The sequence below is a fragment of the Daphnia carinata genome, chromosome 1 (genome assembly GCF_022539665.2).
Source record: "Daphnia carinata strain CSIRO-1 chromosome 1, CSIRO_AGI_Dcar_HiC_V3, whole genome shotgun sequence".
NCBI lineage: Eukaryota > Metazoa > Arthropoda > Branchiopoda > Diplostraca > Daphniidae > Daphnia > Daphnia carinata.
In genome coordinates this window covers 2,572,837-2,591,036 of record NC_081331.1, presented here as the reverse complement: position 1 = coordinate 2,591,036, position 18,200 = coordinate 2,572,837, and the positions used below count along the sequence as shown (strand labels likewise).

The window sequence follows — 18,200 nt, the reverse complement described above, 5'->3', positions numbered from 1 at the left end:
CACAAACCGTGTTAACATTTCTGGGCGTTCTGGCAGCCATAATTGCCTGCATGAGTGTGAAACAAAGACCTTTCGTACGTAGTCTCCCGCATGGTCTAATGCGGGGGCACCAATATCCTGAGTTTCTTTAGCTCGGGAGTCGGGAGTGAATCAATACTTGCGTACTCCCCTCCTTTCTCTACCTAGCATAAGAAGATAAGAGCGGCGAGCGCTGGCCACGCGCAGCAAGGGTATACAGTCTGATATTCGAGATTTGACAACGGTGCGAAAAGAAGAAATTTTAGCCTGCAGTTGATTTCTAGCTCGAGTGCATCCACTAGTGGTTCAGTTACCGTCGTATTTTCAATTCTATTTGTGCAGATCGCCACTTGAAATCAAAGAAAAATGGTAATAATTTCCTCCTGGTTTGTTTAATGGCCTTCAACGACAGTATTAGGGGTCCTAGAACACGAATGTTTCTTTTCTCCTGGTCTGTTAATACGGACTTCTGCTAGACTTTTACGTCTATTTGCAGATAAACATTGCTTGTAACCAGCTTTAATATTATAACTACATTCTCTCTATACATCATACAGCATTTAAAACATACTTTTAATATACCACGTAGAATTTTATGCTAAAATAGTTGTGATTGTTTGATTACAGGGCAATGAAAGTTCTCTTCCTATGGAGATGTGCTCAAACTGTAAGTAGTAGGGTTGTAGTCAAATTGGGATTAGAGGAAAATTAAAAAGTTTCATTACTCCCTAGTTGATGCCGATGAGATTCGAAGACTGGGGAAGCGCTTTAGGAAGTTAGATCTTGACAACTCTGGTTCCCTCAGTGTGGATGAGTTTATGTCTCTCCCTGAACTTCAACAAAATCCACTAGTTCAACGAGTAATTGATATATTCGATCAAGATGGAAATGGAGAAGTAGACTTTAAAGGTACAATTTTGTGATATTGAATAAATTTAGCACTAATTAACTAAAATGTATAATTTTTCTCAAATTAGAATTCATTCAAGGTGTCTCACAATTCAGTGTAAAAGGTGATAAAGAATCAAAGCTGCGCTTTGCTTTTCGTATATATGATATGGACAATGATGGAGCCATTTCTAACGGTGAACTCTTTCAAGTATATATGATACGTTCTTCATGTAACAAAAACTACAATGTAATTTCTTCAAAGGTGTTAAAAATGATGGTGGGCAACAATTTGAAGGATACCCAGTTGCAGCAGATAGTTGATAAAACTATTCTCTTCGCCGACAAGGACGAAGATGGAAAAATCTCTTTCGAAGAATTTTGTGCTGTAAGCCTTGATTACTACGTTTTACTTACGAATATTTATGTTATGGGAAACAGTCACCTGGTTTAATGTGAATTGTATCTTATTCAGGTGGTTGGAAACACAGACGTGCACAAAAAGATGGTCGTTGACGTATAGATGAAACTGAGGCCCATCGGTATTTTTCGTGCGTGGCAAATGTTGCACCGAGAGTTTTCCGTGGTTCAGCAAGAAAATTTTTTATTGCGTGTCATATCTCGTCTTCGTGTTGCATGAGATAACTTTGATTGGGTTGTTCATTTTTGCCCACTAGTTCTAGCAGACGGATCGCCCGGAATTATTATCATCATAATTTTTTTTGAATTGCTATTATTATTGTAAGCGGCCATCGTCTGCGGGTGGTTTCCCGGAAAGAAACCACTCTATTTTTGAGCGCGCGTCTGGTCCCCTAGGTTGTGTCTAGAGCGAGTTTTGACTTTATCATTTAAGTAATGTTTGCCTGCATTTGCTGTACTTCCTTTTTCTGTTGTGTATTTCAAATTGAAATTTATAATTATTTTTCCTGATCACCATGAAACCAGTTGATCCTTTCCTATCTTCACGCCCGCTTTGACCTGGTTGGCTTTTTTGAGTGTTATAAAAAAAAAAATAGTCGGTGTATGGAATTTTCTATCCCGTCCTTCATGACTTCAAATTTTTCTTTTTCAAAATAAAGATTTTTTTTTAACCTGACCCTTCTCCTTTATATTCAACTCTTTACCTCTCCTTTTTTCAAGTTGAACTAAAATACACTTTGATCTTCTTGCAGAAGAAATATCTCATTCAAAAACTTGATTAGCATTGATCTCAAACCAAAATTGATTTAATTATTCACTTAACCATTGCCTCCATGCATCCCTATTAGAGTTTGAGTTTATTGTCCACACGATTTCTAACACGATCCCAAAGAGCAATATAGTCTATGATTACATTAGCGGACATTAGTAAGTGAATGCCTGGAAGAACTTTGATGTATTAGGCTAGAGCTGTAGCGAACTGGCGCGCTAGCAAGATCTTAGATGCGATGTATTTCCAAAACGGTTGGTTCAATAAATAAAAGCAATTTCTAGGATTAAGCATTCAATTTTAACTATATTCTGTGGTATTCAACCAATTCCAATGACCGTCAGTTTTTGCAGGTTTTTGAGGCAAAATTCCCACGGTCATTTCCTTCGGCTTTCTTCATTTTGTTAAGGCAAATGTCAAAATAAACCCGATTTTTGTGATCAGCGATCAATTTCGAATCGCAATAATGTATTTTTAATGAAACTTAGAATTTGACGAAAATTGAAAAAGTGAGAAGGCTATAGCCTTCTTACTTTTTCATTTTTGGCCAAATTTCAAATTTCGCTTAAAATACATGATTTCGATGCAGAATGGAATGCTAATCACGAAAATAAAGTTTATTTTTTAATTGGCCTTATAGTTTTTGAATTAAACAAAAAAAAAACAGAAGGCTGGGCTTATTTTGTCGGGCTAAAATTTTTTTCCTATTAAAAAATAATATCACTAAATAGAGATAATTATATATGCTTTTGATTTAAAGTTAACCAAGGGACACGAAAATGGAAGTTGTTTTTATGTAGAGCTTAGAGTTTTTGAGCAATCTAAAATATATAATTGGGTGCGAATCATTACTAGCACGCCAGTACGCTACAGCGCTAGCGTGACACATCAAACTTCTTTGATTATTCAAAAACTATAAACTCTACGTAACAACAATTTCATTATCATGTTCCTTGTTAAATTTTGAATCAGAATCATATAGAGTTATCTAGATTTAATGATATTATTTTTTAATAGGACAAAATTTTAAGCCCGGCAAAATTAGCCCAACAAAATAAGCCCGACTTTTAGTTTTTTACGGTTGATTCAAAATCTCTAAGCCCAGCATAAGAATATACCCAATTTTCGTGATCAGCGATCAATTTCGAATCGGAATACAGTATTTTCAACGAAATCTAGAATTTGATGAAAATTGAAAAAGTGAGAAGGCTATAGCCTTCTCATTTTTACGAAAATCATCAAAAAGCGGCATCTCTCAAAATACAATAAAAAAAACACACATTATGCTCAAAATCGTACACTGATTCTAACTGGTAGATTAGTTTTCCCGTTACCTATGAAATTTTTGAATTACGCGCAATCAAAATTGTTATATCGCAACTACATTAATATTTTAGATTACCCAAAAACCATTAATTTCACGCCAAATTAAAAATCACTTTCATTATTCTCGTAAAATTTTGAATCTAAATCGCGTAAATTGTTGACCATTGTTGTTTTCAAAAATTTTAAAAGGAGGGCTTATATTGTCGGGTTTCAAATTTATACCACAATTATTTTATATTTTAGATTCCTCATAATCCATAAGTTCCACGCCAAAACAAAGTTAATTTTAGGGGTTCTCGTTAAATGTTGAGTCTAAATCACGTGCATTCATCCCTACTTTTTGATTATTTAAGAAAAAACCAAGAACTTTTATGTATCGCGCTAGTGCTGTAACGTACTGGCGCGCTAGTAAGTTCTTCGATTTTGTGTATTTCCAAAACGGTTGACGTAATGAAAAAAATTGTAATTTTCTCGGAATCAGCATTCAATTTGAAGTATACCCTGTGATTTTCAACCAATTCCAGTGACTGCCAGTTTTTGCAGGTTTTTGAGGCAAAATTCCCACGGTCATTTTCTTCGGTTTTCTTCATTTTTTAAAAGGCCAATGTCAAAATAAACCCGATTTTCATGATCAGCGATCAATTTCGAATCGGAATAATGTAATTTAAACTAAATTTAGAATTTGACGAAAATTGAAAAAGTGAGAAGGCTATAGCCTTCTCATTTTTACGAAAATCATCAAAAATCGAATCTTCTCAGAATTCGAAAAAATACACACATAAGGCTCAAAATTGAACGTTAATTCTAACTAGCACGTTCGTTTTCACGTAATCTATGAAGTTTTTAAATTATGCGCAATCAAAGTAGTTATAGTGCAATACAGCGATATCATAGTAGTTATTGGATTGTTGAATTAATGTTTTTAGTTATTGGAAGATGGATTGTTATCAATGGTGATACTGGATCTCTCTAAAATGGCTAAAAGAAATGGTAAACGAGAAAATAAAAGTTGTCTATAAAATAATAAAAAAGGGTGGGTCAAATGGCGTTATGTAGTTGTTTCAGTATTTTCAGCCTTGATCATAGGGGACCTAATAGCTTTATTTTCATTGTCATTGAATTAACCTTGAAGTACAGTTTTTCTGGGGAAAGGCACACGATCACATACAGCGCGAAATAAACGGGAGTCTCCTATGTACACGATTATCATATAGTGGTTGTTCTAAACATCTATAAATGCTCTGCTCTGTCAATAGTTTGGGTGTCACAAGAAAGTGATGGCCTCAAAGCCAAAATGTTCTTAGGCATACAAAGAAAGGAATCAAAGCAGTTTAAAGTTGTAAATCAGGTATCAATCCCAACTCTGATCGATTCAAACTGGACGAACGTGGGAAGACCGAAGATCGATAGAGTTGGGATTGTTAGCTTATATGTTTACCAAAGTTAGTAAAGACGATAAATAACGAATAGAGAAAACGATTGAGTCCAGAACTAGGTTTAGCCAGAAGCGATAGATTGTTGTGCGTGATGCGCAGAAAGTTAAATTCATTCCATCGGTTTGCAGACATATTGTTTGCGGCAGAGACCACCACTTTTACGGAACTCGATGGCTTCTTCCACACCGTAGATGACATCTTCGAAATCAGGTTTGAAGCTAATGTCACTAGGGAAGAAAAATAACATGATTATTGCATTTTTTTTCATTCTTGGAGCTTTCTCTGATTACAACTTTGACCACAATAGATTATTGTCAGTCGTAAATGCACGAGTATTGACAACACTACCGGTACACGTAATGGAAGATAAAACTTCTCGCCACAAGAACATTCCCTTTTTTTCCCCAAAATTTCTACTCTGCATGACTTTTGGCTGAGATAGGAAATCCTTGTCCTTCAGTAATGTCTGGCCTCATTTTCCTTATGGTTTTCTTCCGCCATGCACAGAAGAACGATTACTTAATACAACGGAATGTCACTTAAGACAGACGTACCCTGTTCAGCAAGTATTTCGCCATTTTTTTTGTCTAATACTTTCCCCATATCTTTTTACTTACCATACCTGGAACGATGGGGGATAAAGCAACCATTGACATGGATATTCTGTCATATCAACCTACTTTTTGAACATCTTTGCGCCTTTCACAAGCATCTTGATAGCAGACATGTATCTCTGAGCGGACTCTGGCTCGTCACATGCCGTTTGGTAGAGGCAGTTGTAGTCTTCAGTGGCAGAACCCAACGCGTAGCTCATCACCATCATGACATCATTTCGATCGATGAGAAACTCGGCGAATGAAGGCGGTGATGACCGACGTCCAAAACTGCCCAGAAATCCAAAGCCAAAAATAATGGCTTTGATGACCAGCAGGACAACCAAATTCGTAATGTTGAGTGTCAACACTTCGCTAGTTGATGTGGCCCGAGCTACTTGTTCCAGAAGGAGGGCTTTGGTCATCTCCAGCATGGTTATCTTATCGCCAGCCTTCGCCAACTCCATGTGATCGATTTCGTTGTCGTCTTCGATGCTGGACTGGTGCAACAAGGAAGCACTCATGGCTCTGGCCGCCAAAGCCAACAAAAACATGGTCACAATGAAAACCTGGTTTGTCATTTTCCTAAAAATTAATTTTCAAAAGATTAATAAGGATAGCATTTTCTCCTATGTCGAAAGTTGGACACCCACCCTGAAACTTAGCTAAATTTCTACGCGTTGAGCAGTGCAAATGGTCCGGTTACACGTTTTCGAAGCTTCTTGGCTGTTTGCTTTTGTGGACGTCAGAGTAATGACGTGTCAAAAACAGAATTCAGTTTTGCACTCGGGAGAAATAAATTCAATTTGAAGAAAGAACAATATTTCACTGACAAAGAGAGTTGAGGAAGCAACAGGACGACGCTGTATAAGTGAATGCATACAACTAAGGCGCGACAGTCGACTTTTTATATCGCACGTCTTCCTTTTTCCTTCTTTCTGTCTTGATGTATTTTCTACATACTTTTTTGCCGTCAAAAACCTCTACACAACACCTGGCATCATATATACTAGGTATTATTGACGCCCTTCGTGAGTTTCAAACTCTATGCGTCCATCCGGACGCCGGAGGAAGGAGCGAACAATAGAAATTCAACCACCGTATCATTGTCTTATGTGCAATAGTGCAAGCAGTTTTCTCGCTGACACATTAGAAACTTTTCAGTATACTTTTAATCCAGAGATTATCGAATGAAAAGAGTAAAGTTTAACTTATGCGTATAATATGAACGTCAGCGAAAGGATGCGGATCCGTCCAAGGTTGATGGTGTCCATGCGAGACAGATCTCTCTTTGTTTGCAACGCTTTCCCTTCCGTTAGATTCTTCTAGCGTCCGTCAAATATGTGTGTTCACTTTTTTGGGCATATCTATGCTAACAACTTAGCAGAGCTTCGGTAGTAACGTGACGGGAAAAGGAAATCGTTAAGTACTCGGCGTGAAATCTGTTTCAATATGCTGCATTAGACTAGTGTGTCACAGTACGGGCTATTGGCACGTAGCGAAATATTAAACGGTAAAAAGAAACATTCCAGGTAGCATCATTTCCCTTGTTATGCAACGTAGCGCACGTCAAAACACATTGTTGCTTCGCTTCTGAGTGTACGGCAACAACTAATTGCTTCCGCTCGATACGAATGACAATACGATAGAAACGGCGGACAATGCCTGCTAGTTACATCATGATGTAAGAAAGAAATAGACTTTTTTGTGGCTTTCGAATAGTTTAAATTGTTATGATTTCAAAATTAGTAGTCTTAAATATGCCAACATCTAACATCAGTTCAAATGAATCAAACAGTATGATGTTCAATCATTCGCTAACGGGTTCACCATCCACAGTGACATGGAATTTACTTGATATTTATTTCGGGAACAGTTTGGTAGCATCTAGTTTCTCTGTATGATTATAAGGAAGACTTTTTAGCATGATACGTTCGTTTCCTTCCTTTTTTGTATATTCCCGTAACATAACGGGATACTGACGTGTGACCGAATTACAATATGTCAGCATTGAAGCACGTAGGCTGAATTCTGCATATAGAGAAGAAGCCCATTGGCATCTGGTGCTTATTAAACAAGGAAGAATAAAGCTGCTGCCGTTCGAACAGATCGAAGACTTCGACATTGTACTTTATTAGTTATCTGCGGTTATTTGTCGCTAACCTGTTACGCGAACGTTCGATGTTACTAGTACCCAAAGTTTTTTGTTTTGGCTTTGCTCCTTGCACCTTTTAGATCTATGCGGCATTATTTTTGCAACTTCCCTTTTTCGTCGTCTTTCAGCATACCATGTTTCAGCTAATGTTCAGTATTCCATTTCGGGAAAACTGCTGCGCAATGCCAAGATTTTCAAAGAAAAATTCTTTTTGATAATAACGATAAAAGCAGGAAAGATCGTAAATTCCCGACGGCTGATTGAAGGAAAACACAATGGAACAAGCGTAACAGCAACTGAAGGTACGAAAGATGTCCACAAGTCAAAGTCTCCTACACCTTGGAGCTGTAATGCAATTAGATGCGTCAGCCTAAAAAATACGGTAAAAAATGTTGAGATATTTTATTCTTCTTTCCTGGTAAGAACCGATGGTCTTGGCTAATTCTTGCAGCCATTTACAGAGGAAACAAAATAGAGGTTTCCGTAACAGGAAATTTCGGAGCAATCGACTAATTATTTTCCTGTATGCAATTTGTCTTCTCAGATACCTTATAGTATTTAAATCGGCACAGGGAAAATGGTGGTGAAATAAAGTTTCTGTATGTTAGAGGTATACATATTCAAAACTGGACACAACGTGAAAATTATAGAATGTATTGACTCCAGGCCTGCTGTGAGCTATATGCACTTCTTTGTTGTTTGGCTTTACAGGCTATGTCAATGATAATGAAAATGGAGTTAGTCTACTTTGACGTGCATTGCGGCGAATGAGATAAGAATACAAAAACATCATTCCATCCTACTAAAAATGCGTATATGGTATACATGATAAACAATAATGATGTTCCCGCAATTAAGCAGTTAATGGCGGTCCTTCAGGTTCTGTAGGTTGATCGGATTTTGTTCCACTCGTGTTGTCATCATCAGCATCCAAACCTTCCTCTTCATTCACTTCCGTCTTTTTAATGCAATAAAATTCACTGCACTTTTGTTTCTTGGCAGCGGTCAATGACTGCTGCAACCAAGGGTTCGTGTCCACTTCAGGTGACAAGCTAAATATAGCCAGTAAGACAAAAAAGGACAGAATTAGATTACGTCCTATATAAACTGAGAAAGAAAATGAAGAGACATTAATTCCTTCTCCCAAATAACTGAATATCGATTTGGTATGTTTCTAGATCCACAAAGGGGGTCTGATAAACCATGTATGGCAATTGAATTGCCAATTCAATCGATCGCCTTTTTAGTCACGTCTGACTTTTTGAATAGCATGTAGAAAGTTTTTGCTCAACGAGAACAATCAAACAATAGTCAATAGTGGTTGCACAATAAATTGCCGTCTAAAATCCATCGGTTTAACTTGGATTCTTTGGAACATAATAGTGTCATCGCTGTTGCAATACCGTCAAAAGGAAACGCAACTAAGACTTCAAGAACAAGTCCCGATTGAGTCGATTTATGAGCGGCAGAACGACACGCTGATGCTTTTTTTTTTACCTTGGATCGCTATATTGAAGTAAGTTGCATGCGATATTTCTCACAAGGACAATCTACTGAGATAACGCAAGCCAGTCCCGAAGTTTCTGTAATCGCGTTGCTTTACGACAGCACGATATTGTAGCAAATGTCGTACTGCCATTACGTGATTTCAACCAACTGCGTCATCACTTTGGCACAGTAGCAAACAAGGCGCGAGCTGTCCGACTTCACGCATTTCCAAGTTCTACCAAGAGTTTTGTTTTTGTTATTTTTGTAGAGAAAATATAAATAACGCGACAAGGCATGTATGGAAACTTCGTCACGCGATGTGCGCAGATACACAGTACTCATCTTTGATTTCAATGAATAAAATTCACGAAGTCCAGGCTGAATACAAGGCGGAGAACCCTATGTCGTAATGCAATCGAATGCGGCACCAAAAGCGCGACAACAAATATAGACTTGCTGTAGGGCATGGGGTCGATGTTGGAATGCCGTCGACGACTTGCATCACGTCACGGCTGTTTGGCAATAAATAAAGACTGCCTCGAGTCAAATGAGGACATATTTATAGCTGATGTACACGTGCATACTACACATTACTAGTTTTGCCGATCTCATTGATGCTAAATCCCATAGTTAAGACTTGAATCAAACGTATAGGAAAAATAGGACACGATCGATGTTTATGGGGCTTGTTTATCGGCTAAGAACGTCGTATAAGTCAGCTGCTGTCATTAGCGTAGTCGATAGAGATAAAAACAAGGAATGTTGCATGCGGGAATGGACGTTAAGAGGGTCATTGACAACTTGGTATCAAGCTTCAATTGTCGACGTATAGTTTACTATCAAAATGTAAAAGTACACTTTGCTTGACACCGTGGATATTTGACCTGAATTTCTTATCGATTTAAAGAGAAATGAGAGGCTATTTTTATACCAGACAAACGTGTTTTTCTATTAAAGGTTGAAAAGAAGAAAGCTGCGCAATGGGTTCTAATACCATTTGCTTCTAATGTGACAATTAAAACCTGCGCTTCGTTGATAAAAAAGCTAAAGGAATTCCTTAAAAACAGCCCTACTTTAGTTTGCCTTTTGCGCATGACTACGTTTTTTTTTACTATTATTCTTTTAAAAACAGTACTCTGAGCTCGTTCAAGACATCTGCTGGTCGTAGGAACGAGCTGGTTGCCGAAAACGAAACAGGTTTTTATCCCTATAGACTCAATGCTGTTTGTAAATACAATACAATGTCAATACAAGCAATGAAAAAACACGCTTGTTCGCCAATTCAACATTTCGATCTTCTATCTGCTAATAGGCTGATTTAATCTTCTATTTTCGCGGTGGATGGAATCCATTTTCAAAATAATCTTTATGGTTTTATTCTTTAAACAACCAAGTCGCGTAGTACTCAGATATCACACATCACCAAATACAAGCCACTGTAGACGGCATTTGGTTGCAAAAGGACCTAATCGCCTATTGGCCTCGAGGGCACACACGGACACTGCTTGGCACTTGGAGTTCAACCGGTTATTTTATCGAACACGTTACGGATGATTTTTTAAAAATAAACAGACATTTCGAAACCTTGCAAAACTACCTACTTCGTCGCAATGAGTCTATTTTTATACTGCTCTACATAATCCAATAAGAGACAAACACCTCCCATAAATAGGTGAAAGCCTTTGACTGCCATCCTGATTAACCAAGCCCTCCACCCGATACCAAAAAAGGGCACTAGATGACTTAACTTCTCTTGCATAACGGGATGCTGATCTTATGTCATTCGATTCTTTAAGCGAGTCATTCTTGCACCATAGCTCTCGTGTCAAACAAGACGAATAGTACGGGTTTGTTTTCATGTAACGCCTTGTATAACAGTCAGGGGAAACCAGAAAAAAATGAATAAATTTAGGTAGATATAGTGTGAAAGGTACTCACGCTGCGTAGAAAAAGAGAAAACTGTCCTGAAAAGGTGAGTCATTCAGTTCGATAAGATTTTCACAGAAAGATTTCTGAAGGCACTCTGCGTCGTTGATGGCTTCAGCTGGCGGCAGATAACGTGCAAGCTCTTTGCGCAATTTCTTTGGAATGGGAGCTCCCTGGAACGGCAAGCTGTCAAACAACGACGAGTTATTATCCGAATGGGAAATAACTTTCTCCGCTGCCAATAAATCCTGTTTGATTTTAGGATTGGGACTGTATGAATCTTGCATCATCTCAGTTGAAGGAGTCAAATTGGGTAGCAGGATATCGTCCCGCTGTCGAGTTTCACGTTTCTTCCTGCCACCGATGACTCCAGGAACGATGGGTGCAGCTGTAATAGCTCCTAATCCGCCCAAAAGGATGGCTCCCTTATAGAAGAGTTTCTTGAGCTTCTTGGATGCTTTTTCACCGCGTCCCATAATTGGTGGTCCAGAATATTTGTACTGGTATTGAATGTCTAACTGCGGCTGCAATACTTCCACAAGGCTATCGAATGCTGGTTCGTCCTGTGCTGGAGGATTGACTGGTGGAGCGGATGGTTGGTAATTATACGATGGCGGCGCTCCGTAACTATTGGATGGAGCGTCGTACGTGTTGGACGGACCTTTTCCTTTGCTTTTGAACTTATCTCTGCCTTTGCCTTCTTTACCCTTTGCCTTAGCTTTATTGCTCTTCTGTGCTTTGAAGGGCACACGGAATACTTGCGTGGGCGCAGCTGGACGGTAAACGGGATCGAAGACTGCCCGAACTGGCTGCAGAACGGCTGTCTGGACAACGGGTTGAAGAACTGGCTGTGCGACTTGTTGAATAACGGGCTGATAAGCAGGCTCGTACGATGGCTGGAACGATGGCTGGTAAGCCGGCTGTTGGTAAGATGGTTGGTAACTATCATAAGAGGATTGTTGTTGTTGTTGTTGGGCATATACCGGTGCTTGTTGCTGCACGATGATGGGCCGTTGTTGCCGGACTACAACAGGTTGTTGTTGAAGAAGAACAGGCGGTTGCTGCTGAACGAAGACGGGTTGTTGTTCCTGGACAACGACCGGCCTTTGTTGTTGGACGACGACTGGTTGTTGTTGAACGAGAACGGGCTGCTGTTGAACCAAGACGGGTCTCTGTTGTTGGACAAGAATGGGCGCTTGCTGCTGCTGCTGGACAACGATGGGCTGTTGTTGTTGTACCACAACCGGTCGTTGTTGCTGGACCACGATAGGTTGTTGTTGCTGTTGGAGAAAAACAGGCTGTTGTTGCTGTTGGAGAATAACAGGTTGTTGTTGTTGAACGTAAGTTACCGAAGGTGGTGATAATACAGCCACTTGATAAGACGGATTGGAAACTGGAATAGGATCCTGAAAAGTTTGTGCTGGAGGACTCGAAAAAGATGAGCTGTAACTTGCCGGAGGACCTACCGGTGCTGGCGGACTGGCTGGTGACAGAACATAGCTGGGTAGTTGTTGTTGTTGTTGCTGAGCGCTAGGTCGGATTGGCACTCCAGCCAATCCAATGGGCTCGCCGTAAGAATTGAAAAGGCTCTGCGGAGGAGCTGGTGGCTGTGGAGGTGCAGGCGGCTGCGGAGCTGCCTGAGGTTGAGGCGGGCTGAAAAACTGTTGGCTAGACGGAGCGTAATTGGTTGAACTAGGAGCCGCTGGAGGATTGAAAGTTTGCTGAGTAGCTGGTGCGTAGTTATTGAAACTAGGGGCAGACGGAGGATTGAAACTAGGGGCAGACGGAGGATTGAAAGATGGACTGAAAGATTCGTAATTAAACGAAGGTGGGTTCGCTGGAGGATTTGCCGGTGGAGAAAGGAATGGTTGTTGATAAGATGGTGGACTCGCTGGAGGTGCAGCTGGTGGATTGCTGAAGGATTGTTGATAAAATGGCGGGTTCGCAGGTGGACTGCTAAAAGATTGCTGGTACGATGGAGGATTGGCCGGTGGTGCAGCCGGGGGGTTACTGAAAGTCTGTTGGTATGATGGAGGATTCGCTGGAGGCGCAGCCGGTGGATTGCTGAAAGTCTGTTGGTATGATGGAGGATTTGCAGGTGGACTACTAAAAGATTGCTGGTATGATGGAGGATTGGCAGGAGCTGCAGCCGGTGGGTTGAAAATTTGTTGGTATGACGGAGGATTTGCAGGTGGACTGCTAAATGACTGCTGGTACGATGGAGGATTTGCAGGTGGACTACTAAATGACTGCTGGTACGATGGAGGATTTGCAGGTGGACTACTAAATGACTGCTGGTATGATGGAGGATTAGCAGGAGGTGCAGCCGGTGGGTTACTGAAGGATTGCTGATAAGATGGCGGATTTGCAGGTGGACTGCTGAAAGATTGCTGGTACGATGGAGGATTGGCTAGAGGTGGAGCAGGCGGATTGCTGAAAGTTTGTTGGTATGATGGGGGATTAGCAGAAGGAGCTGCAGGGGGATTGCTGAAATACTGTTGTGGGGGGCTACTGAAGGATTGTTGATAGGACGATGGATTGGCTGGAGGGGCGCTAAAGGATTCTTGGTAAGATTGAGGATTAGATGGTGGGCTACTGAATGATGATTGTCCACCGTACTGCGATCCTGAGTCACTTTGTTGGCTAGGAGAAGAGGACGATCCCGAGTAAATGATGATGGTTGGTCCAGCTGGCGAACTCTGCTGTTGTTGCTGTTGAGGACTCGAATATGAAGAACTATAACTTGATGGCGGGTCTGCTGGTGGACTGGCCGGTGGAAGAACGTAGCGCGGAAGCTTTTCTTGTTGTTGCAGTTGAACATCGGAAAATGATGGGCTGTAACTTGCTGGAGGCCCCACTGGTGCACTGGCCGGTACAAAAACGTAACTGGGAAATTGATCTTGTTGTTGCTGTGGACTTGCGAAGGAAGGGCTATAACTTGAAGGTGGCCCAGCTGGGGCTGGTGGACTAGCCGGCAAAAGAACGTAAGTGGGAGACTGTTGTTGTTCTTGCTGCTGCTCTTGTTGATACAATTGCGGTTGGGCAGCAGGAGCTCCAGCAGTGGCGAATGTTGATCCGTAAGAATTTGTTCTTCCGTCAAACAATGAAGGTGCAAAGGTGAGCGGAGGAGCTGGAGGTTGCGGAGTGAATGGCACTAGAGACCCAATCGTTGAACCGATAGCTGAGCCAATGCCTGACCCAATGCCACCTGGAATTAAGGAACCTATTGTTGAACCGATTGTTGAGCCAATAGTTGAACCAATTCCACCTGGACGTGTTGGGACAACGGTCGGAGATGGTGGCCGTATAGGAGTTGGAGGAGCTGGAGGACCAATAACAGGTGGGGCTGGAGGTCCTACTGGAGGAGCGGGCCCAGATCCGCTACCACTGGTGACATAAGTATTGCCACTGTTAGTAATGGAAGACACTAAACTCGCGGCATCGGTCGAAGGAGTTAAACTAGCGTGAAGTTGTGCCCACGTCAAATGAACTTGGTTGTAATCACCGTTCGATGGAACGAAAATCGCTGGAGGTGAAGGAGGACCTGCTGGTGGGGCGGCTGGAGGTGCAGCTGCAGCATATGCGGGTGCTGCTGGTGGATTTGTCTCAATGAAAATCGATGGTCGCGATGGTTCAAAACTCGAGGGTGCAGCCGGTGCAGAGAACTTTGAATCATCATATGAGTACGAATCAAACAGCGATGGGCTATTGGGTTTTTTCGTAGTGGTGGGCCGATTATACGAAGAGCTCGGCAAGTTAGGACTCTGCTCTGGCTTGTTATCCTCATAACTGGATTCCAAATCGAAAAGGCTATCATCTTGGCGATCGTAAACTGGTGGACTGGGCGGCCTCGGATCTTTAACTACTTGGCTCGGAATAGTGTATTGGTTCTTCTGTGTTTGCTGTTTATTTTTACTGTTATTTACGACGATCCTTTCGACTACACCTGCCGGGGGAATAATGTTGTCATCAAATAACGACAATGGCGCGCTGTTCACCTTGTTCGTTGATTCGTTAGTTGGCTCCAAAGCGACAAGTTTATCGGTCGTATCGAAAAGAGAAACATTTGATGCATCGCTTTCTGGATTTCTCGCCGGAGGAGGGAAGAATATGGTGGGCTTCTTCGTCGTACTTTCCGTAGACGGAGGCTGAGGCGGAAGGTAATCCAAACTGGGTTCATTTACGGGAAGAGCCACAGAAGGTGAAGAAACAACTGAGGATGATTGCTGCACGGGAGGCAGGTAATTTGTGTCAAGAATAACCGTTTGAGTTTTCTCTTTTTCGAGAGTAACTTCGTCGGGACTTTTGTAAACGAAAAAGGAATGCGTCAACAATTGTTGTGATGATTGCTTACGATTTACGGGTGGCCGCTTATTTCCGCCGTTTCTGCCTCTCTTGATAACGACAAGTCGCGATTCGTCATCCGTTTGATCTGCCGCAGCACAAGTAGCTATGAGAATTATCAATGCCGTTATGAAGTGGATAAAGTTGCGTGTCCGCCACTGGCGATGCCCGGTCTTCCGCATGATGCGGCCGTTCTTGTTTCACAATTGTGCACCTTGCCGTTGAATAATCAGCCCTCGAGTGTATTTCTTTGACACGAAAACAATAGATACTGCTAACTAATGAAACAAAAAAAACAGCCACAGTACGAGAGGTATGAAACACGTAGGGATTGTGGGATGTTGCTAGCGATGACACTGAGAGATGAGAGAGTTCTCCGGAGGCTCAACTGACTGGGTCCAGGGTTGACCTCAAACTGGCTCGCACGAAGACGAAGAGTACCCACGCTTCTCTTTCGAATCTCCTCCTTGACTGCTTATTCGTCGTTTGGTGAATGCAAACTCATACGCATTTCTGATTGAGAAATATGATGAGGCATCCTCCGCTCTCTCTCTCTTTTCCGTCTCGTTTACATTTTCTTTTGTCCCAGTTGACCTCATAACAATAAAAAAAAAACCATAAGCTTGACGTGCCACGGGGCTGATATCAAAATCAGCATATAAAGAAAAACGAGAAAAATAAAATGATGTGGAGACCAAACGAGAAACCAACATATCCTATCAATAGATGGATAGCCCTATTGCCTTTCTCTTTTCGGATTGTAAGGCGATACGAACAGGTTTTGTTTTTTATTTGTTTATGGACATGGGTCAGTGAATAACGAGTTAATTTTCGTTTTCGTTAATCATCGCAATCTTCACGTGAAGCTGTGAAGTGAACTGGCAACTTTTTGTTTTGGTTTCCTCAACACACTTTAACCGCTCTCTCTTGTCAATGAAAGCTGAGGGTTCGTACGATTGGCATTTCCTGATGGCACCCCTGTTTTGTTTTTTGTTTAATGCATCTCATGTAGGTATGCAAGAGCCATCATATTTTTTCCCATTAGTATAGTAAAAGGAAAGTTGGAAACGTAAATGAGAAAATACCAACAAACAGTGAAGGCACGTACGCAACGTTCTAAGCGTCCATCGTACGAAACATGGAAAGCTGAATTGCTGGCCCTAGTCCCTACGAACATCAACGGAAGAGGGATAACCTCAGTCGAACCGAGAGAAGAATGGGGTCAAACAGCTTCTTTGTTAACTGAATTTTTTATCGTAGGAAAGGTTGTTGTGTTGTAGAGGACTACTCCCATAAAAAGATTGAAAATGGCGATCATGGTACGGCGCTCCCGCATGTTTAGTAGATGTTCAACGAAGAAGTCTAAATGACACGGACACAATAAAAGGATAGCACATTAGCGGCCTTGAAATGTAGGTCAACAAATCGGTTAAAGGTCCGGTTAAGCCGTTTTGGGGTCTATAACACACGGTGGCCCCTTTCCTGTTGAAATATTGTTCATCTCTTTTCATTTTCTTATTCTCTACATTTTTTTTTTCATCTACAGAAAAAATTTCTACTCCAGACCCCTATTCATAATTCAATCGCCATATCCGATCGGGAACCATCCCCTCGGCCGCAAACCGATGAGGCACGAGGAGGAACTCCATTCTGGCGTATGGGAGGCAAAGACACACTGACCGAGTTTCCCCATCGGCACAAAGAAAAGATTTCCAAGAGAAGAAAAAAAAAAGAAGGGAGGAAAAAATAAATAAATAAAAAATTTCCCTTGGATTAACATCTTTTTGCTCCGAGCTTGTGAAGAAAGAAAGACAACGACACCATGTACGCCTGCAGCAGTTTTTTTGGAATTTTGGTTACGCTTAAAATCGTAAATTATTTATAGAGCCCGTTGGATGAACCGTAGACGTGCGATAGCTGTTCGTTAAGCTGCTGTCAAATATAACGGATGATTGCTCGATGACCGCGCCAGGTACGGACTTTGCGCAATTTCGAAACTTGTAACATCCTCACAAAAAGAAAATAACAAAAGACATTTTTGGCACCGGGGCAGGTGTGCGCACGCAGTTTCATCAGCGGGGTTTGACGCAACACGCAGTTTTGATAGAAAACAGTGACCTACGGGCCATCGTCATTGCCGCTAGCTATAGGTTATAGCGTTAAGGGACCATTATCATTTACTTTTAACAAGACAACCGTCATGATACATCTTCAAGATGGGACGTGAGGTCGTCAAATTCGTAAGAATGGTGTAAAAATTGGCGACCGTTGGGTAACAATGTTTGATGGCGTTCGGTGCCGATAAGAAACAGGAGGCCAGCAAGATAAAAACAACCGGTGTTTTATTGGTGACTTAGGGCCGTCGGATGTGTGGCTGCGACCTCTGGGCGGTCTCTCACCATGCATATACAGTGACCCCTTAAGGAAAAACTATCGCCATTGCGATGAATAAAATAAGGAATCGATAGGTCGTCACTGGCGGAAGCTTTCCCGTCCACATAAGGAGATGGCCGCTCCCGGAAGAAAACCTCCAAGAGTGTTATTCGATATGAACATCGGGTGGCATAGGTTAACCAAATTCCATTAGTCACTTGATAGTTTTGGAATGCACAAGAACAATTAACTTATAATGGTCGTTCGAAAAAAAAATGTTTTCTTTTGTGTTCCACATCTCAATTTTCACGCTGAGCTTCAATGGCGCGGGCGATGTGGCGCAATGCGTTTTAAAAGTTGAAATTGGCCGCTAGATTTTTTGTTTCTTTTTGTTCATGTAATTTTGATAAACAGCAAAAGGGAATGCGGGTGAGCAGGTTTCAAATTCTTAATGGACTTCGTGC

General features: G+C 41.3%; 3 protein-coding genes across 6 annotated transcripts; 1 reads left to right on the top strand and 2 right to left on the bottom strand.

The window, feature by feature from the left end:
• Positions 1-250: 250 nt before the first annotated feature.
• Positions 251-2,084, top strand: LOC130692321 (calcineurin subunit B type 2). The gene is made up of 6 exons (XM_057515405.2): positions 251-387; positions 646-685; positions 751-927; positions 996-1,117; positions 1,172-1,294; positions 1,382-2,084. The coding sequence occupies exons 1-6, from the start codon at positions 385-387 to the stop codon at positions 1,427-1,429; spliced, it is 513 nt and encodes a 170-aa protein (XP_057371388.1). The 5' UTR covers positions 251-384; the 3' UTR covers positions 1,430-2,084.
• Positions 2,085-4,504: 2,420 nt separating this feature from the next.
• LOC130692315 (uncharacterized) lies at positions 4,505-6,343 on the bottom strand. Its single transcript, XM_057515398.2, has 3 exons — positions 6,104-6,343; positions 5,538-6,035; positions 4,505-5,084 (listed from the first exon to the last, which is right to left on the bottom strand). Exons 2-3 carry the CDS (start codon positions 6,029-6,031, stop codon positions 4,967-4,969), a joined length of 612 nt encoding a protein of 203 aa, XP_057371381.1. The 5' UTR covers positions 6,032-6,035; positions 6,104-6,343; the 3' UTR covers positions 4,505-4,966.
• A 1,900-nt stretch (positions 6,344-8,243) lies between these two features.
• LOC130692012 (adhesive plaque matrix protein-like) lies at positions 8,244-15,798 on the bottom strand. 4 transcript variants are annotated; one of them, XM_059497192.1, is made up of 3 exons: positions 12,003-15,798; positions 11,032-11,939; positions 8,244-8,657 (listed from the first exon to the last, which is right to left on the bottom strand). In XM_059497192.1, exons 1-3 carry the CDS (start codon positions 15,543-15,545, stop codon positions 8,459-8,461), a joined length of 4,650 nt encoding a protein of 1,549 aa, XP_059353175.1. In that variant the 5' UTR covers positions 15,546-15,798; the 3' UTR covers positions 8,244-8,458. The 4 variants fall into 4 exon arrangements, with proteins under 4 accessions (XP_059353175.1, XP_059353173.1, XP_059353177.1 ...); XM_059497190.1 differs by having other exon boundaries at positions 11,032-13,012; positions 13,067-15,797; XM_059497194.1 differs by having other exon boundaries at positions 11,032-12,299; positions 12,369-15,796.
• Positions 15,799-18,200: the final 2,402 nt, after the last annotated feature.

Coding starts and splice junctions, on each gene's coding strand:
- LOC130692321 (XM_057515405.2), top strand. Junction 686..750: donor TATGGAGATGTGCTCAAACT/GTAAGTAGTAGG, acceptor ATTACTCCCTAG/TTGATGCCGATGAGATTCGA. Junction 928..995: donor TGGAGAAGTAGACTTTAAAG/GTACAATTTTGT, acceptor TTCTCAAATTAG/AATTCATTCAAGGTGTCTCA.
- LOC130692012 (XM_059497187.1), bottom strand. CDS start 15,545: ATGCGGAAGACCGGGCATCGCCAGTGGCGGACACGCAACTTTATCCAC. Junction 8,658..11,031: donor TTTCTCTTTTTCTACGCAGC/GTGAGTACCTTT, acceptor GGCTATATTTAG/CTTGTCACCTGAAGTGGACA.
- LOC130692315 (XM_057515398.2), bottom strand. CDS start 6,031: ATGACAAACCAGGTTTTCATTGTGACCATGTTTTTGTTGGCTTTGGCG. Junction 5,085..5,537: donor GGCGCAAAGATGTTCAAAAA/GTAGGTTGATAT, acceptor TTTCTTCCCTAG/TGACATTAGCTTCAAACCTG.